The 17,670-nt window shown below is 38.2% G+C and overlaps 2 protein-coding genes across 4 annotated transcripts in view; one reads left to right on the plus strand and one right to left on the minus strand.

The window, feature by feature from the left end:
• The window catches only part of NT5C3A (5'-nucleotidase, cytosolic IIIA), a 39,160-nt gene extending 28,374 nt beyond the window's left edge, over positions 1 to 10,786 (plus strand). For all 3 annotated transcript variants that reach the window (XM_043873477.1, XM_043873480.1, XM_043873478.1), the window contains 8 exons: positions 1,476 to 1,574; positions 2,564 to 2,633; positions 3,652 to 3,698; positions 4,579 to 4,664; positions 7,252 to 7,341; positions 8,451 to 8,613; positions 9,154 to 9,354; positions 9,912 to 10,786. In XM_043873477.1, the coding sequence (XP_043729412.1) occupies positions 1,476 to 1,574; positions 2,564 to 2,633; positions 3,652 to 3,698; positions 4,579 to 4,664; positions 7,252 to 7,341; positions 8,451 to 8,613; positions 9,154 to 9,354; positions 9,912 to 10,013 (858 nt within the window). In that variant the 3' untranslated portion in view covers positions 10,014 to 10,786. The remainder of the gene's footprint in view (positions 1 to 1,475; positions 1,575 to 2,563; positions 2,634 to 3,651; positions 3,699 to 4,578; positions 4,665 to 7,251; positions 7,342 to 8,450; positions 8,614 to 9,153; positions 9,355 to 9,911) is intronic.
• Positions 10,787 to 14,244: 3,458 nt separating this feature from the next.
• Positions 14,245 to 17,670, minus strand: part of FKBP9 (FKBP prolyl isomerase 9) — a 42,587-nt gene continuing 39,161 nt past the window's right edge. The window contains exon 10 of the mRNA XM_043873476.1: positions 14,245 to 15,788. Within this exon, the coding sequence (XP_043729411.1) occupies positions 15,612 to 15,788 (177 nt within the window). The 3' untranslated portion in view covers positions 14,245 to 15,611. The remainder of the gene's footprint in view (positions 15,789 to 17,670) is intronic.

Genomic DNA, 17,670 nt, shown 5'->3' on the forward strand with positions numbered 1-17,670 from the left:
TCGTCTCCTTCTCCTCCTGACTTCAGTCTTTCCCAGCATCAGGGTCTTTTCCAAGGAGTCAGTTTTTCACATCAGGTGGCCATAATTTTGGAGTTTCAGCTTCAGCATCAGTCCTTCCAGTGAATATTCAGGACACATTTCCTTTAGGATTGACTGGTTTGATCTCCTTGCATTTATTTAGATGAGTTAAATAACCTTTTTTCTTTTGAAACACCTTAAAGTCCATTTAAGTTAAAAGAATCACTGTATGAAGGTTAATTGTATTACAGGTTATCCTCCTACCCTATTTTAAAAATATGGCTTTTTGAAATTAAGTGTATTATAAATTCAGGCCTTTCATTCATGAAGAAAAATTTAATGTTCCTACTTCTGTTTCCTCTCCACTTCTGTATTCATCCTCCAATCTCAGGAAGACATATTAACTTCTTTCTGATTTTCTGATTTTGTCCATTATATAGGGACAGCATGGGACCTGACAGATTTACCTGGTCAGATTCTCTTATAGCAGAGATAAAAGGCCTGGGGAATTTTTCATAACTGTGTCCATAACACACATGAAATATGTTAATATTGGAGATAACACACATATAATAATAGAATATAAAATAAAGTTTACTGGATACAAGCCACTGTAGAATCTTAATTTGAGGTTCAGTTATTGTCTCTTTATACTTGGAGCTGACCATTAAATGATTCGTAGTTTCCTTCCCCCAGTCCTCTTGTGCTATAAGAGTACCTTGCTGGTGCTAATTTTACTCTGATCAGTTTCATTCTCTCTGTGATATGGTAGAAAAAATAAGCTATTTACATAACGTTAAACTGTTGAGCAAAACTAAAGCCTGCATAAACCAGCCTAAGTAGCAGCCTCAGCCCAGGTGGCCTGATATTTAGTAGTAATCTTAATTTGGAATAAATCCATTGTAAAATTTATGTCAAGATTAATGAAGTTTTGGGGGGTATAGTACAATAAAGGAGTAAAGATCTTAAAGCAGCCTTTCAAATTAAATACATTGATATTAATTTCAGGAAGCCAGATGCAAAAGTATATAATGTGAATGAGATAAACTATGTGCATATACATGCATGTTGCAGTCATAGAAATGAAAATAATGGAAAACATTAAAACACTTGTTTAGCTTTGGGCAGTAGAATTACAGGCAATTTTTCTTTTTTATACTTTTGTTTTTTTCTGTTGTGAACATGCATGACTTTTATAATTAGAAAAATTGGATTTTATGATAATGTATTTAAAATGTAGTTTTGTCTTAATCTTCTAGATGTAAATAACTGATGTGCTTTAAAATTTTTTGGCTATATAAATGGCAATTTGTTATGGTGGTTTGCTTTTTTTAAAATAATGCCTCGACACTTTTATATCTTTAAATAATATAAGTTTTTATATTACTCTGCTTGGTATCAAAGAAACCTGGGGAAAAAGAAATTTAAAATAGTTAATTCATTTCTTTGATTCTTAGATGCCAGAAATCCAGAAAAATTCAGTTCACATCAAGAACCCATCAAGAGTAGAAGAAATTATCTGTGGTCTTATCAAAGGAGGAGCTGCTAAACTTCAGGTGAATCATTATCAAGAAGCCTTTAGCATTAAACCTCTATTTTTCATGTTCAAGCAGACTCATTCATTTTATGTCTTGCTACAATCTGAATAAAGAAAGCTTAGATAGACAAGCTTTGCCTGTCCTTTTGGAATGTAAAATCTAAGAGATGTATCTGGAATTGGTCTAAAATATGCAGAATACCCCACTGGAAACAAACAAAAGTTAATAACCTTGAAATAATTTTAGCTTTTCTTTAATATTAAGTGCTCAGCTAACTAGTGCTATGCATTAAGTATTAAACCATCTTAAGTAAATTGATTAACAATATGATTAATAATCTTTAAATTGTGGACAGTTTCAAGGTGTTCTTTTAATATAATAAATCATAGTAGTCAAAGTAATGTGTAACTATTAGGGGATAGCTAATTTTTCTAATTCTTTTTTTAAAGGAATGTTTTACATGTAAGTTAAATAATCTGGATATTCACTAAAAACTTATTCCCTTTTTTAAACATTTCGAAAAAAATATTTAGCCCAGTCTCTTAAGTTTCAAGAGCTGGTAAACTATTGCTGTGTATCATTCATTCATTCATTGTTTAGTTTATTTAAATAGACAAATCAAGAATGTACAGTTTCAATAACTAAAAGCATGGCATAGTTTATTTCCACTGCATTTTTGTACATTGACCAAGTAGGTTGAAATTGTGCAATGTTTTATTGCTATCAGAAATAGTAACCGTATTACCTGCAGTTTCAAATTCCTATACTGATTAGTCAGATTTTATTTGGTGACTGTGCTGGGGTACTTAAGGTTCACCCTGTAGTTAAGGAAGTTCTCAAGACTTGACATATGAACTACTTTAGAAAACTCAGTGGAGACAGAATAACCTCCAGTGGAGGGCAGGGATAGAACACTCTAGAGGAGTCTCATTCCTCTAGAAAATGTGCATTAAGTGTCTGGCCTTGGTAGCTGTGATTTCATAATGCCTTTTCCCCTTTTCTTATAGATAATAACAGACTTTGATATGACATTGAGTCGATTTTCCTACAAAGGAAAAAGATGCCCATCATGTCATAGTAAGTGTGGCAATCATAAATAGATTCACAAAAATAATCATTAAGTTCATTTTTTAGCCTATGTTATCTGAGATTGCTTGTGTTTTTTTCTTCTTTGTGGACATTGAAAGTGAGAGGGGCCTTCTTTTTTTATTATATTTTGAGGATTTGTTTTCCCCATGTTACATAAATGGCTGTTTTCCTGTACGGTTTTGGTTGCAAGAGGAATGAAGACTTCTGAAATTTTCTCTCCAAATGTGGTCTATTTATTCAGAAAATATTTAAATGAATTTAAACTTTGAAGTAGCCTAAAGAAATAGATTTATCAAATACTTTGTGTTTTCTAGGAATATTACTAAATTTTTGTGTCACTGATAAGTAAAAGAGTGAGTTACAAAAAAAAAAAAAAAAGAGTGAGTTACTAAATAAATAGCAACTTAAAATGTGTTGCTGGAATAATACACCTTTTTTGTTTTCCAAACTTAGCAGTGAATTTTTAAAATAGTACTCCTCAACCTGACAACCAGGGATATTAGCCCTCTCTTTCTTACTGTTGGAACATGTGTAATTTGAGAAATCATTGATAAATTTATTTTAAAAACCACTAAAAATTACACCCTTTGGCCCAATAACTTTTCTCTGGAAAATTTCTAATTTAGTAATCCCAAATGTTGGGAAAAAGCTTCAGATCTAAGGTTTAGATTTTAAAATCATTAGATTTTCTAGGAATGCCATGTGGATTATAACACTAAGACCAGAAGTTGTAATGATCATGCTTCTTGACCTGGCATTTAAGTTAACCATAGTAAGTTATTTATATTACTGGTAGCATCAATCAGAGTATTTCTTTTCTTTTTTTATCTTTTAATTAAAGTACAGTTGATTTACAGTGTTATGTTAATTTCTTCTCCACAGCAAAGTACTCAGTTATACACATATATATATTCTTTTTAGTATTATTTTCCATTGTGGTTTATCCCTGGATATTGCATATAGTTCAGAGTATTTTTTTAATGCCTAGTTTGCTTTCTTTCTTTAGATGTCATTGACAACTGTAAGCTAATCACAGATGAATGTCGAGAAAAGGTAAAGACTAACTATAATCCAGGGTTACTCAAAGACGTCATTACCCTTTTTGCTGAGAATTTTTTCAGGTTCATTCACACAAACAAGAATAGATGCAAAAGTTCTTAGAGCCATATCTGGCACAGAGTAAACACTCAATAGATCTTAGGCTTATTGTATGGATTATATGCTCCCAACTTACTTTAACAAAAAAAGTTAATAATAACTTTTTAATAATAAAACTTCCATGAGAAACTTTTTTTTTTTTTTTTCATGAGAAACTTTTAAATTGATTACCAAAATAGTCTCATGTCCTTACATTAACTGGAGAATTAAAACAAAAATATTGTGATGGAAATTCCCTGGTGGTCCAATGTTTAGGATTCTGTGCTTCCAATGGAAGGGTCACAGGTTTAGTCCCTGGTTGGGGAACTAAGATCCACAAGCCTTGCAAACAAAAATAGAAAAAAGTACTGTGGTTTTATGTATTTTGTTCCCTTAAATTGATAGGAAAGTGCCTCAGTTCTCTGTTTTACTTGAGTAGGTATCTACCTATGTCTATTTTAACAAATAAGACTCCAAATATGAATCAAATTTAATACTTTCATAGGAGAACAAAAGATTTTTTTTTGTAGTGATAATTTGATTATTGGTTTCACTGAATTACTGACCTGAGGTATTTAAAAAAAGAAAGGTAACTTCTTGTAGATATGTTTAGTTACATGTAAACTAAGATCAACAGAAATCACTTCAATGGATATATGCATTGGCTAGGCATGATCTTCACCATATAAAGCAGTGTGCAGAAAACACTTGTTTACATTGTTTTGTTTTCTCTTAGACTGAGCATCTTAATGACAACTCTGTAATCTTAATGATTAAATTATTCACTTATTTCTAGTTACTACAACTAAAGGAAAAATACTATGCTATTGAAGTTGATCCTGTTCTTACTATAGAAGAGAAGTACCCTTATATAGTAGAATGGTAAGTGTGCATTGGGTGATAGGAGGGTTAAAAATATAAAATAACATTACAGTTACAACTAATGGTTTATTTTTCCTCTGTACTGTATATATAGATTCATAAATTAGCCAGTGAGTTAGAGCAGTGATTAAATATGACAGCATGAACTCTGATTCTCTAATCACTGCACCAATCTAGAATTTGTTTTGTTAAGATGAAGATCAGTGGGAATAAATTTAAAATCATACCCTCAAGCCTTAAATTAAAAACAATTTTTTTAAAGTGTATGTGGCTGAATATGCAAAGAAAAAGAATTAGGATTTAAGTTAACTCTGAACTCAGTTGGAGCCAGCAGGTGACATAGTTACTGAGAAGTGTACCTCTGATGTTGGTCGTATTAATTGAAATTGCAGCATTCCAAGCAAATCACAGCGAAAGCATTGTGTTGAGTCCAGGGAGAATGCTATTAAAAGAAATGTTGACAAACTTAGTCTGTGTCATAGGAGTCCGCTAAGATAATCAGAGGAATTAAAGCCATCCCATTTGAGGAAGATTTCAAGGAATAGAGATGATGCTTTGATTTGAGAGGCAACAACTTATGGTTTTGGAGTTTAAGAGAACAGGAATGATGTTACTGGTCTTCATAATCCCATTACCTAACCTTGCACACTTAATCAGTATCTATGGTATGAAGCACTGAAAAGAGATTATTTACTTTACTTGCCTGTGCACAAAAAGAACTGAATCTAGACTTGGAAGGCTTATACCAACTTATTTCAACATGATGAAAGAAAGGACTGTTCATCAATTAGACTTTTCTAGCAATGGTATAAGCTTATACCACTGGGAGAATGAGCTCACTAAAAAGATGGGAGCTGATGCAGAGAAGAGGGTCACCTAGGAATATTATAGCTGGATTTTTAGATATCAGCTAGAGAGGTTCTGAAGGCTTATTATACTGAGATGCTATAATTATAGGTGGTTTTATGTAATTACAGAGCACCTATATATAAAACTTTCCATAGCAAGAATTTTCTGTTTCTCACTAGGCAATTTAGGCTACTCATGAAAATTTAGATCACAAACAGGTGAGAAAAAATGGCTTTGCTGTTCATTCTTACTACCATCAGAGAAGTGATTATGCCTCCCTAGCTTCAATTCAGTTCTTCTCTGTAGACTAAAGAAAGATTTACAACTAGTATCCTTTCATTATCTAATTAACATATTAAAACTAAACCAGAGTTTGAGAACTGGGAAATATGATAAGAACATGCATATCACATTTTGAGACACATGGGCTATACATTCATTAGTGATGAACTTAAATCTCTAAAATTTAAATTTAAAATTGCAATGAATGAAGTACTTTTTTTCTCATGCAAAAGAACATTTTTAATAAAGATAATAGTCTTCAGTTCAGTTCAGTTCAGTCGCTCAGTGGTGTCCGACTCTTTGCAACGCCATGGACTGCAGCACGCCAGGCCTCCCTGTCCATCAGCAACTCCCGGAGTTTACCCAAACTCTTGTCCATTGAGTCGGTGATGCCATCCAACCATCTCATCCTCTGTTGTCCCCTTCTTCTCCTGCCCTCAACCCTTCCCAGCATCAGGGTCTTTTCAAATGAGTCAGCTCTTCGCATCAGGTGGCCAAAGTATTGGAGTTTCAGCTTCAGCATCAGTCTTTCCAATGAACACCCAGGACTGATATCCTTTAGGATGGACTGGTTGGATCTCCTTGCAGTCCAAGGGACTCTCAAGAGTCTTCTCCAACACCATAGTTCCAAAGCATCAATTCTTTGGTGCTTAGCTTTCCTTATAGTCCAACTCTCACATCCATACATGACTACTGGAAAAACCATAGCCTTGACTAGACGGACCTTTGTTGACAAAGTAATGTCTCTGCTTTTTAATATGCTGTCTAGGTTGGTCATAACTTTCCAAGGAGTAAGTGTCTTTTAATTTCATGGCTGCAATCACCATCTGCAGTGATTTTGGAGCCCAAAAAAATTAAGTCAACCACTGTTTCCCCATCTATTTGCCATGAAGTGATGGGACCGGATGCCATGATCTTAGTTTTCTGAATGTTGAGCTTTAAGCCAACTTTTTCACTCTCCTCTTTCACTTTCATCAAGAGGCTCTTTAGTTCTTCACTTTCTGCCATAAGGGTGGTATCATCTGCATATCTGTGGTTATTGATATTTCTCCTGGCAATCTTGATTCCAGCTTGTGCTTCTTCCAGCCCAGTATTTCTCATGATGTACTCTGCATATAAGTTAAATAAGCAGGGTGACAATATACAGCCGTGACATACTCCTTTTCCTATTTGGAACCAGTCTGTTGTTCCATGTCCAGTTCTAACTGTTGCTTCCTGACCTGCATATAGGTTTCTCAAGAGGCAGGTCAGGTGGTCTGGTATTCCCATCTCTTTTGGAATTTTCCACAGTTTATTGTGATCTACACAGTCAAAGGCTTTGGCATAGTCAATAAAGCAGAAATAGATGTTTTTCTGGAACTCTCTTGCTTTTTCGATGATCCAATAATAGTCTTAATTTGCCTTAATTGATATCTCCTTTTCTTTGATAATTTGACATTCTCTTTATACTTTCCAGGTATACTAAATCACATAGCTTGCTTGTTGAACAGGCTTTACCGAAAGCCAAACTTAAAGAAATTGTGGAAGAATCTGACATTATGCTCAAGTAAGTTTCTCAAGATGTTTTGTTGTTAATTGTCTACAGACTTGAACTATTGTCATATATTTATTCACGTGTGTTTTTTAATTAAGATAATCTGTAACAAAATGTTATATACAAAAACATATCCAAAATATGCCACTTGGTGAGATAAGGAATTTAGAATAACAGATAATTTCAAGACTAACTTAAAAATTTATGAAACCAAGACCATTTTGAAATATTTTAGCAAAATGCTTTTGAAAGACATGATTATGAAAGGAAAGTTTATAAATCAACTTGAAAAGGATTTTAAGCTTATAATTGTTTCTGTTACATGATCTGTTTTCTGAATTCACAAACTCCCTTGAAAACTACTATTTCCAGGAAGGGTGAATATGTTTTAGCAGATAATAAGAACATTTGTAATCATGAATTATATCAATATTTTTAAGCTAATTTCAGTACTCTTTACCACCTCTTAAATGTTTCAACTCAATAGACAAATATGATGATGCTGTATTTTTCTTTTTTTGATGATGCTACATTTTAAGGTGATCTGCTTCTAAGGAGGAAAGCATTAAATTGTCAGAAAGAGTGTGAGGACAGCTAGTAAGTATTCCTTTGTAGGCAGCTTAATCTATAGTCCATTAAGAGTGAAATGAGTTTTGATTTTAGGATCAAGACATTACCTGTAGCTGCCAGATCTTAGGTAAGAGAGATGCCAGATGTAAAGAGAATACAGCTGAGTTCCTGCCACTCTGCTTTTCCTATAATAGGGAATAGATGAACAAGATGACAAGCAGGAGGTCTTCTAGCTCACCGTTTGTGGGTTTTTCAAGGTGTGGTTCATCTACTTGCTGTTAAATGTAGATTTATGTCCATATTCCAAGTAAGTCTAAAATCATCTAATATGTACTTAGAATTTATTGAAAGTAGGATAAAAAGTTAACCAGACTGAAAAACTTGTATTAGTATCATCATAGACATCAATAACAGCCCTCTTGGGTAGTATTTTGAAATGAGAATATAAATAAGCCATTGAACCAAGTAGAACTATTTCACTTTTTTAACATCTAGGTGAAAAGGAGATATATCTTGCTCTTTAACACTCAGTTCCCACCTCCATCTTACAGGGAAGGATATGAGAATTTCTTTGATAAGCTGCAACAATACGGTATTCCTGTGTTCATATTTTCGGCTGGTATCGGTGATGTGCTGGAGGAGGTTATCCGTCAAGCTGGTGTATATTACCCAAATGTCAAAGTAGTGTCCAACTTCATGGATTTTGATGACAATGTAAGAATATCAAATCATTCTTCATAATTTTAATATCAGAAAATATTTTAATCATATAAATACATTTTAATTTACTCTTTAGTGTATTATATATTCGTTAAATTAGGCCAAGTTGGTGGGCCTTCTATGGGACTTATCTCTCCATGGGTATGTCTGTGTCCGTGTTTTAAAAGTAATATATGCTTCTTAAACTTTGTTCCTAAAGCTGCAATCTAATAAGTAGTAAAACTTCTTTAAATTTAATGCAGCAATTCTGTACATTTAAGTATCTATAGATAAGAGAAAAAGTGAATTAGAAGTGATGTTATTGCATGAGTTCTAAGAAAGACAATATATTATGATAAACCTATAATGAAACCGTTTGGGTAGGAAACAAATGAAAAGTAAAAACTGGGTTTTCGGCACATTGTGTTTAACATTTAAAGTGGTCCCTAGAAAGTCATTAACTTCTCAGAGCCCTTCTTACCTATCATGAATGTGAAAATACAAAAAGTAGAACTTGTAGAACCTATTCTTTCAAAGGATTTATATTTTAAACAGGGGCTGCTCAAAGGATTTAAAGGAGAACTAATTCATGTGTTTAATAAACATGATGGTTCCTTGAAGAATACAGAATATTTCAATCAACTAAAAAACAATAGCAACATAATTCTCCTGGGAGATTCCCAAGGGGACTTAAAAATGGCAGATGGAGTAGCCAATGTGGAACACATCCTGAAAATTGGGTATCTAAATGATAGAGTAAGTATACAGATCTGTCATTTAATTTTAAGAAAAAAAAAATTAGAATGAAACTTGTAGAAAATTGTTACCACAGGTACCTGAGAAAGTAGTTATTTTAAAAACATGTCAGTTGCTCTTTATCCCTTCACTGTGATGATGATTAAAGGACTTGACATGCACATATGCATGCTGTAGGTTTTGGTGGGGAGGGAGAGTATACCTTCTCAGTGAGACATCTCTGGCCTTTCCCCACTGGAAGCTGGTATCATTCCCTAATCAGAAGAATCAAAAATGTCTCTAGATATTGCCAAATATTCCTTGGGCACTCTGTCCCTAGTTGAGAACCATTGGGCTAGAGAGAAATCATTTTGGAAGAAAAACCACTGTATGGAAACTTTGTATGTCAATGAATTTTAAAAAAATTTTTAAGTATTTCTTCATAGCAAAGCTTTTACGAAAACAAGTTACTACATTTTACCCAAAAGATTTGATGTAATAGTGAGATTTATACTGAGATTATTTACTTCTCCTCCCTGCAATATTAATTTTTGTGATTTTTTTTTATTATTGATTAGGTGGATGAGCTTTTAGAAAAGTACATGGACTCTTATGATATTGTTCTAGTAAAAGATGAGTCACTGGATGTAGCCAATTCTATCTTACAGAAGATTCTATAAACAACCATTCTTCAAGAAGACCTCTCACCTATGGGTGCAACTGATGAAAGAGCTGCTCATCTGTTCATCTGGCTAAAAGACTTTTTTTTATTTATAATATATTCTTGCTCTTGAAATTTTTCCTCTGTATTACTCAAGTATTTTCAGATTTGTTGAATCCATCAACTGGAAGTTCCTATTTTCTCCACCTCTCTCAACACACTCCTCACTATATATTTTTTAACAAATTTTTAAAAATTCTTAGAGCTAAAATTGGAAAAATAACCCCCTACATTTCGAGAGTGACTTTTGTAGCTTAATGTTATTATGACATTTTCGAGGAATCTTTTTACATTGGGAAAGTTTATAGAAGATTTAAAAGTTTTATGAAATGATGAAATAATGTGCATGATTTTAAGTATTGTCATTTTTATAATTTGTGAGAATTACGCTGATGGTATTAATCATCTCCTAAAACTTACATTTAGTTCTTTTGTTTGGTGAAAATCAGTATTTACCAAAAAATATTGGCAGTTAATGTTTGAAAAATATCCATTGGTATCGACATGTCACTAATCATTACAGAATGTTCTGTATCAAAGCACTGATGATAAACATGAAATGAAAAGCCTTTGTAATTCTGGCAAGACTATTATTATTCATTCGCAAAGCCTGCCATGATTTTCTTGCATGTATGTGTGATGTATGAATCCCAATGTCTATGTCATAGTGCCTACTTAGGTTATTTTCAGATTTATACACTATAGAAATAAAAAAGATTTTTCCAGAGAAAATTTAATTTGCCCTTCAGAAAATAGTGGGGCCTGGGAAAATTGTTTTCCTCCTGTGAAAATGTTAGTAAAAGAGGTACTTTATTGTACGTCTGAGCGTTTCAGCAACAGCCACAGGCAGAAGACAAAATGTTGCTGGGTCTCATGGTGACTAAAATAGAGTACTTCAGCATTAGGAGCCAGTATGCCTCTCTGCAGCCTGACTTCCCATTCCAAATTTTGGCAGCCCTATAATTGGTTTACACAAGGCTAAGTCTTGCCATTGTGATAAGTTTGATCCTGACTCTAGCCCTTGAACTGCAGTCTGTGAGCAACTAGTTGGTGTTCTTAGCATCTGAGCCATGATACAGACAAAGCATGTCCAGCTAGTTCTGATATCCAGTATGGGCAGTAATGTCTAGTCCAGTCATATGTGGTAGAGAGGCAAGGTCTTGTGATGCAAACCTTTTTTCCTGCATCCCATCTGTATTCTCCATCACTGCTTCTCTCTTTTTTATACTAAACAAAGCACACAGTGGTAGAAAGTAGACTGTCCCCACTTAGGTATTTCCAGAATGGAACTCAAAACCAAGCTTCTTGCTTTAAAGCAGATAGCATGGCATGTGCGTGCATGCTAAGTCGCTTCAGTCGTGTCCTGCTCTGTGACTCCATGGACCGTAGCCCACCAGGCTCCTTTGTCCATGAGATTCTCCAGGCAAGAAGACTAGAGTGGGTTACCATGCCCTCCTCCAGGGGATCTTCCCCGCCTAGGGATCTAATCCCAGTCTCTTACGTCTCCTGCATTGGCAGGCAGGTTCTTTACCACTAGCGCCACCTGGGAAGCCCGTGGCATGGAGGCAGGGTGGGGTGTCAATTACCTGGAGGACTTTTCCACATAGAAAAAATTGGGACTCCCTTATCAAATGATAGCTTTTTACTCCTGTGTTTGCTATTAGAGCTTGCCAAATTGGCTATTTTCCAAAGGAGTTTATAATATGCGTCCACAAACAAGCACACTGTGTGCTCTAAGTGTAAAGAATACTAAAGTTCTGAGCTGCTTTCTTGTCACTGCTCAGTCAGTCACCTCTCTTTAAAATAAAAGCCATGAGAACAGTCTCTACAGCCTCTTCTAGCCACTGCCAGTTTAGAAATGTCAAGACTTGCTGTGGGATTAAATGTGTAGGGTGAGGGAACAGGGTGCTCCCCAGTGTCTGGTTTGAGCAAATGGGTCCAAGAGAATGAGGGAGGAGCACAGGCTTGGATGGAAGGTGCTGGGAAGGGCGTGGGAGCATACACTCTGTTTTGGGCCCACTGAGCCTGGGATGCCTGTGAAATGTACAGAGGATACCGTAAGGGGACTAGAGCTCAGAGAAGAAAATTTGAGTAGTATAAATCTTGTCTGCATTTAAATCATATTTAAGTAGGGCCACTGTAAGCTGCAAGGAACTCCCCTAAACTACTGAAATTCCAACACTAAGGGTGACCACACAGTATCAAACACTATTTTAATAATATCCACAAATAGGAGTAAATAATTGCAAGTAGTAGTCTTATTTTATAAAAAGACTTCAGATCTCCAAGAGATCCAAGGGAAGAAGGCTTCAAAGAAAGCCACTCTGTTCCTAGAAACTTGGTATTAAAGTACTTACATATAATTTTGCAGTCAGGCCAGCTTCCCTGACAAAATGACATGTGTTCCCTTAGCAACGGAAAGAATGGAAGTGCCAGGAGGCACTCAATAAGCTAGATTAAGAAAGCTAAATACTGCATGGTATCATTTATATATGTAGATAACAAAAAAATAAAAAAGTTGAAGTCAGAGGGAAAAAAAGGTGATTACCAGGGCCTAGGGGGTGGGGGAAATAAAAGGATACAAACTTTCATCTGTAAGATAAATAAGGTCTGTGAATCCAATGTATATCATGGTGACTACAGTTGATAGCACTATCATATAGTTGAAATTTGCTAACAGTAGAAGTTAAATGTTCTCTAAAAAAAATGTGATGTACATGTTAATTAAGTTGATGGGAATCCTTTCACAATGTATATTTGTGTCAAATCATCACACACCCTTGAAATGTCTTAAACAGTTTTTTAAATTACACCTCAATAAAGCTAAAAAGCAAAAGCCAATAAGACAAAGACCCAAGAAGAGCCAGCATTTCAGTCTGAATCTAAAGGCCAGAAAAGACCAGTGTTTCAGGTCAGCAGTCAGGCAGGCAGCTTAAATACAAAAACAAATACCAGCTAAAGTTTCCTTCCATTCTTGAAGCTCTGAGGCTCACAGTCCTTAACTTCCCCAGAGAAACTTATTTTTTATTCAGCCAACCTGCCACTGTAGAAAACAGCCAGTGAAGAAATTCAAACAGGACCAGCTAGAGATCCAGGGTGGAGAAGCAGCACAAGATACTCATCTCCGTGAACATATGTGAGTATAAAGACGTCACAAACCAAATGCATTCCAAAGGGCAATTCAGTTCAACAGATCATTAACCTATCTAGTGCACTCAAGGAATTCTGCTAAATGAAAACGCTGCGTGGCTGTGTGCTCCACAGAACAGGGTTAAGGAACATTAGTGACATTGGCAGCAGCAGCCGGGAAGGCCATGGGCACCTCCTTCCCCTCCCAGAAGCATACAGAATCCCTGAAGTTGCTTCTGCAAAGAGTAAGCCGGGACTTCCCTGGTGGTCCAGTAGTTGCAAGTCTACTGCACAATGCAGGGGACACAGGTTTGATCCCTAGCCGGGGAACTAAGATCCCACATGCCACAGAGCAACTGAATCGTGTGCCGTAACTAGAGAGGCCATAGGTTGCCACTAAGACCTGATGCAGCCAAATACTTTTTTAAAAAGAGTAAAGCAGAACATTTGCTCTTTAAAAAACATGTATTTCTTCTCTCTAAATAAGCCAGTTATTTTTCCACTCCAACCCCAACCCTTAACCCATTCTACACCTTCCCCTGCACCCCAACACACTGATCTTTGAGAACACCAGCCCCTGAGCTCCTCACACTCTGGCTTCAGATTGGCTTCAGCTGATGGGAGCAGGACAGAGAGGAAGAGTGTTTCCTCTCTCACCACTCTGCTCGCTGCCAGCCACAGTTCTGGGGGTGGCTGTGTCCCTCCACCCACTCCTACCAGGCAGCCCCGCCCAGGCTCCCCCTGGCCCTTCAGTCCCAGCGTTAGAACAGCTTGCTACTGTTGACGCCCAACGGTGGTCATGGGTACCTCGGCATCCTTACTGCACTGCCCCGCTCCAACCCCACCACACTCGTGTAGAGAGTCCTTTCATTCGCTTCTCTTCAGAAGTCCCACTTCAGTGTATGTTTCCAGCCTAGACCCTGACAGATACACCCCCTTTCTACTGTACAGTGATCTTCCACTTCTTTCAACTCAGTCTTGCTGAGTTTTTAACCAAGGGGATTCTGGGGGCGTGGCGTATTCTCATGGGGTAAATGAGCCTTCAAATAAAACACAAAACCTGATAATTCAATATTTTATATATGAAAAATTCATTTTCCAACATTTGTTCCACTGAATGAGTGCACAGCATTTTCAGGAACTATTTCAGGGCTACATCAGTACAAAATAGTTTAAATTAGGCACACAAAGTCACTTCAAAAGGAAAATCATTAGTTACTTCAGGGTGAGTGCCACCACCACGAGGGGACAGAGGACATAGGCAGCAAGGTGGTCACTGCATAACATGAGGACAGGTCAGCAGGCACAGTGTCCTACGCAGAGAGAGGCCCCCAGGCCTTAGGGCACTTCCCTCTCTGGGACACAGGGGTGACAGAAATACATCACTTTGTTTATGCTCACCTGTTGGGATGACATTTCTGTCTTGGCTACAGTGAGATAACTCGAGTGTGGCTGAGCCATCAGCCCTACTTGTATCTAGCTGATCAAAGGATTCAGGGCGGGAAGAGAGGGTGCTATGGGTTAGAGTGATGGGAATAAGAAAAGAGTAAAGCAGACAATCTTACATGACAAATGCAGAATCAAATTCTCTACTCATGGCACAACATGCCTTATGTTTGGTCCACTGATTTTCTTTTTAACCTTCAAGTTACCTGGCCAATAGAAGGACCACAACAAGGTGGGATATGATTAACCAGAAAAGTGTGTGTATATGTGTAGGCATGATGGAGACTGGGCATTACCAGGTGTGTATGTGTGTGTGTGTGTGTAGGCATGATGGAGATTGGGCATTACCAGGGGTGTGTGTGTGTGTGTGTGTGTGTGTATGTGTGTGTGTGTATAGGCATGATGGAGATTGGGCATTACCAGGTTGTGTGTGTGTGTGTGTGTGTGTGTGTGTGTAGGCATAGTGGAGACTGGGCATTACCACGTCTTATACACGCTGCTAAGAAGTTTCCTGGGGCTGTCTGGGAATACTGCTGGGGCCTGCCCTCTGTTTTCTAGCCACCCGGAGAACACTTTGAAAATACCAGCAAGTTAAAAACATTTTTAACCCTCTTTATGTAGAGATCCAAGACACATTTTCTTCTGTTCCCTCCAAGATGATTACAACTTCTATATGATGCTATTTTCCTTTAACAACAAAACCACCTACCCAGAAGACTCACAAAACAATAGCTGACAATGCAACATTTTCAGTATTCTACACCACCCATGCTAAGGCCCCCACACTGATTTTATTTAGTATCACTGGCATCAGCCTAAAATTCTCACCATGTATATCAGCCCACCCCGATGTTATGTCCCAGGTGCTATGTGACCCATCTACTACCTGCTGACCATTTCCTTTCTGAGAGATCCTCGCACCCTCAGTGCACATTCTGCCACAACAGGGGGCTTGGTATCACACAAGTGGCTCGTGTCAGGTTTAGAGTTCGTCGTGTTTCGTCTCCTGGTCTTTGAGTTTAAATTCCTCAGCCGTGACCTTCCCATCTCCATTTCGGTCCTGGTTGGTGAACATATTCTTCACGATCATCTCAGCATCAAATCCAGGAGCGAGTTTCCCTTTTCCAGATGCCACCTGGGCATGAATGTACTCTGAGAACTGGAGAGAAGGGGGCAGTACAGACCATGAGACAGGGTAGCCGAAGACACCAAGCTGGAGCCTGAACAGGGCGGTCCTGGGACAATGGGGTTGGAATTTGAGTCTGAGCCAGCAAAACAGACAAAATCTTCTGAGCTATATGATCTAGACTTTTTCCCTCTAGCGCGCATGCTCAGTTGCTTCTGTTGTGTCCAACTCTGCGACCCCATGGACCGTAGCCCACCAGGCTCCTCTGTCCATGGGATTCTCTAGGCAAGAATACTGGAGTGGGTTGCCATGCCCTCCTCCAGGGAATCTTCCTGACCCAGAGGTAGAACCTGTATCTCCTGCATCACCTGCAGTGCAAGCAGATTCTTTATCTCTGAGCCACCAGGGATGGCTTTTAACCTCTGGATGCAGGATAAAAACCTCTGACAAAATGACTATAGGAGTGTTTAGGTTCCAGGCAGCCAGTACCTAGCAGTCACTGGAACTATCCCTGTTTCCCTAAATCAACACTTAGTTTTCCACCTACAGCTGATCCCCTAACCATCCTTGCCTCTGAACATGCATTCATTCATACAATAAAAACTTATTGTCTGCTGTATGCTGAGCAGCATCCTAGAGCCTAAAGATACATCAATAAACAAACAAAACATCCTGCTCTTGTAATTCTAGCATACACTAGTGGAAAAGATTAAAAAGGAACATTTAGAATACAATGCAAACACTAAAAAAGGAACATTTAAAAGGTAACTAAACTACATATTAAGTTAGAAAGTAAAACGCTCCAGAGAAACAAAAGAGTGGAGCCAAGTCCGGAAGATCAAGAGTCCAGCCAGGGGAGCTGGTTTAAGTATCAGTTTGGTGGTCAGGGTAAAAGCACAGTGCTAAAGAGAAGCATGTATGGAGGCTTAAAGGAAGTGAGGGAACAAGCCCGACAGTTACCTAGGGGGAATGTCTGCTGAGCAGAGAACAGCCAGTGCAAAGGCCCCGGGTGGGCACATGCCCAGTGTGTTTACAGCACAGCAGAGGGAGAGTCGATGGAGGGGCGGGGGCAGCGAGCAGGCGGTAGAGGGCCTTGTGGGGCCCTTGTGGGCCACCGCAAAGACTTTGAAAATAAAGGGATGTATGGTCAGGCCAACCAACACAGCTGTTCTCTTCCTGCTCGGCCAGCCCTTGCTTCACGTACGCCCTACTCACAAGAAACCCTGCCCCCGCTAGTGATTGCTGTCCTCTTTATGCCAGAACAGCTCCACCTGCTAGTTTATTAAAGGGAAATATCTGCCCTCATGATGGTCTTAACCTGAGGGCCTGTGAGGGTCGTGTCCTAGCTGCTGGTTTCCTTGGTAACTGCATGAGCCAATAGGACATTAATTCCCCTGTTAATGGTAGCCTCCTCCTCCCCCAGGTAGTAAGGGTTCCTGCTACGTCCTATCTGCCACACACCGTGGGGGGTCACTCCAGGACCTTTGCTGCAGACATGGAAGATTCCTGTTCAGTAAGTTGTTGATGTCTCTGTCACCATCTCCAGGCTCTTTCTGCTGTCTCCAGGCTGGACAACTACAAGGCTCTGGGGCCTGTGGAATGCTGCCTGACAGGAGGCTTCTGCAGATGAAGCGAGCCCTGCTCCAACTCACGTTTTAGAAGGACCACTCTGGCCGCTGTGAGGGGCAAAGGTGTGAGCAGGAAGACCTATACAGAGGTCCAAGCGGGAGGTGATGGACCCTGGACTGAGGTGCTATGGAGCGGAGGTGGTGAGAAGTGGTCAGGTTCTGGGTATATTTTCAAGAAAGAGCTAGAATAATTTCCTGATGGATTTAATCTAGCCTGTGAGAGGAAGAGAGGAAAGATGACTGGGTGCTCTCACCTGAGCAACTGGAAGGGAAGTGCTATCATCGAA

This window comes from Cervus elaphus, chromosome 18 (assembly GCF_910594005.1).
Source record: "Cervus elaphus chromosome 18, mCerEla1.1, whole genome shotgun sequence".
Taxonomy (NCBI): Eukaryota; Metazoa; Chordata; class Mammalia; order Artiodactyla; family Cervidae; genus Cervus; species Cervus elaphus.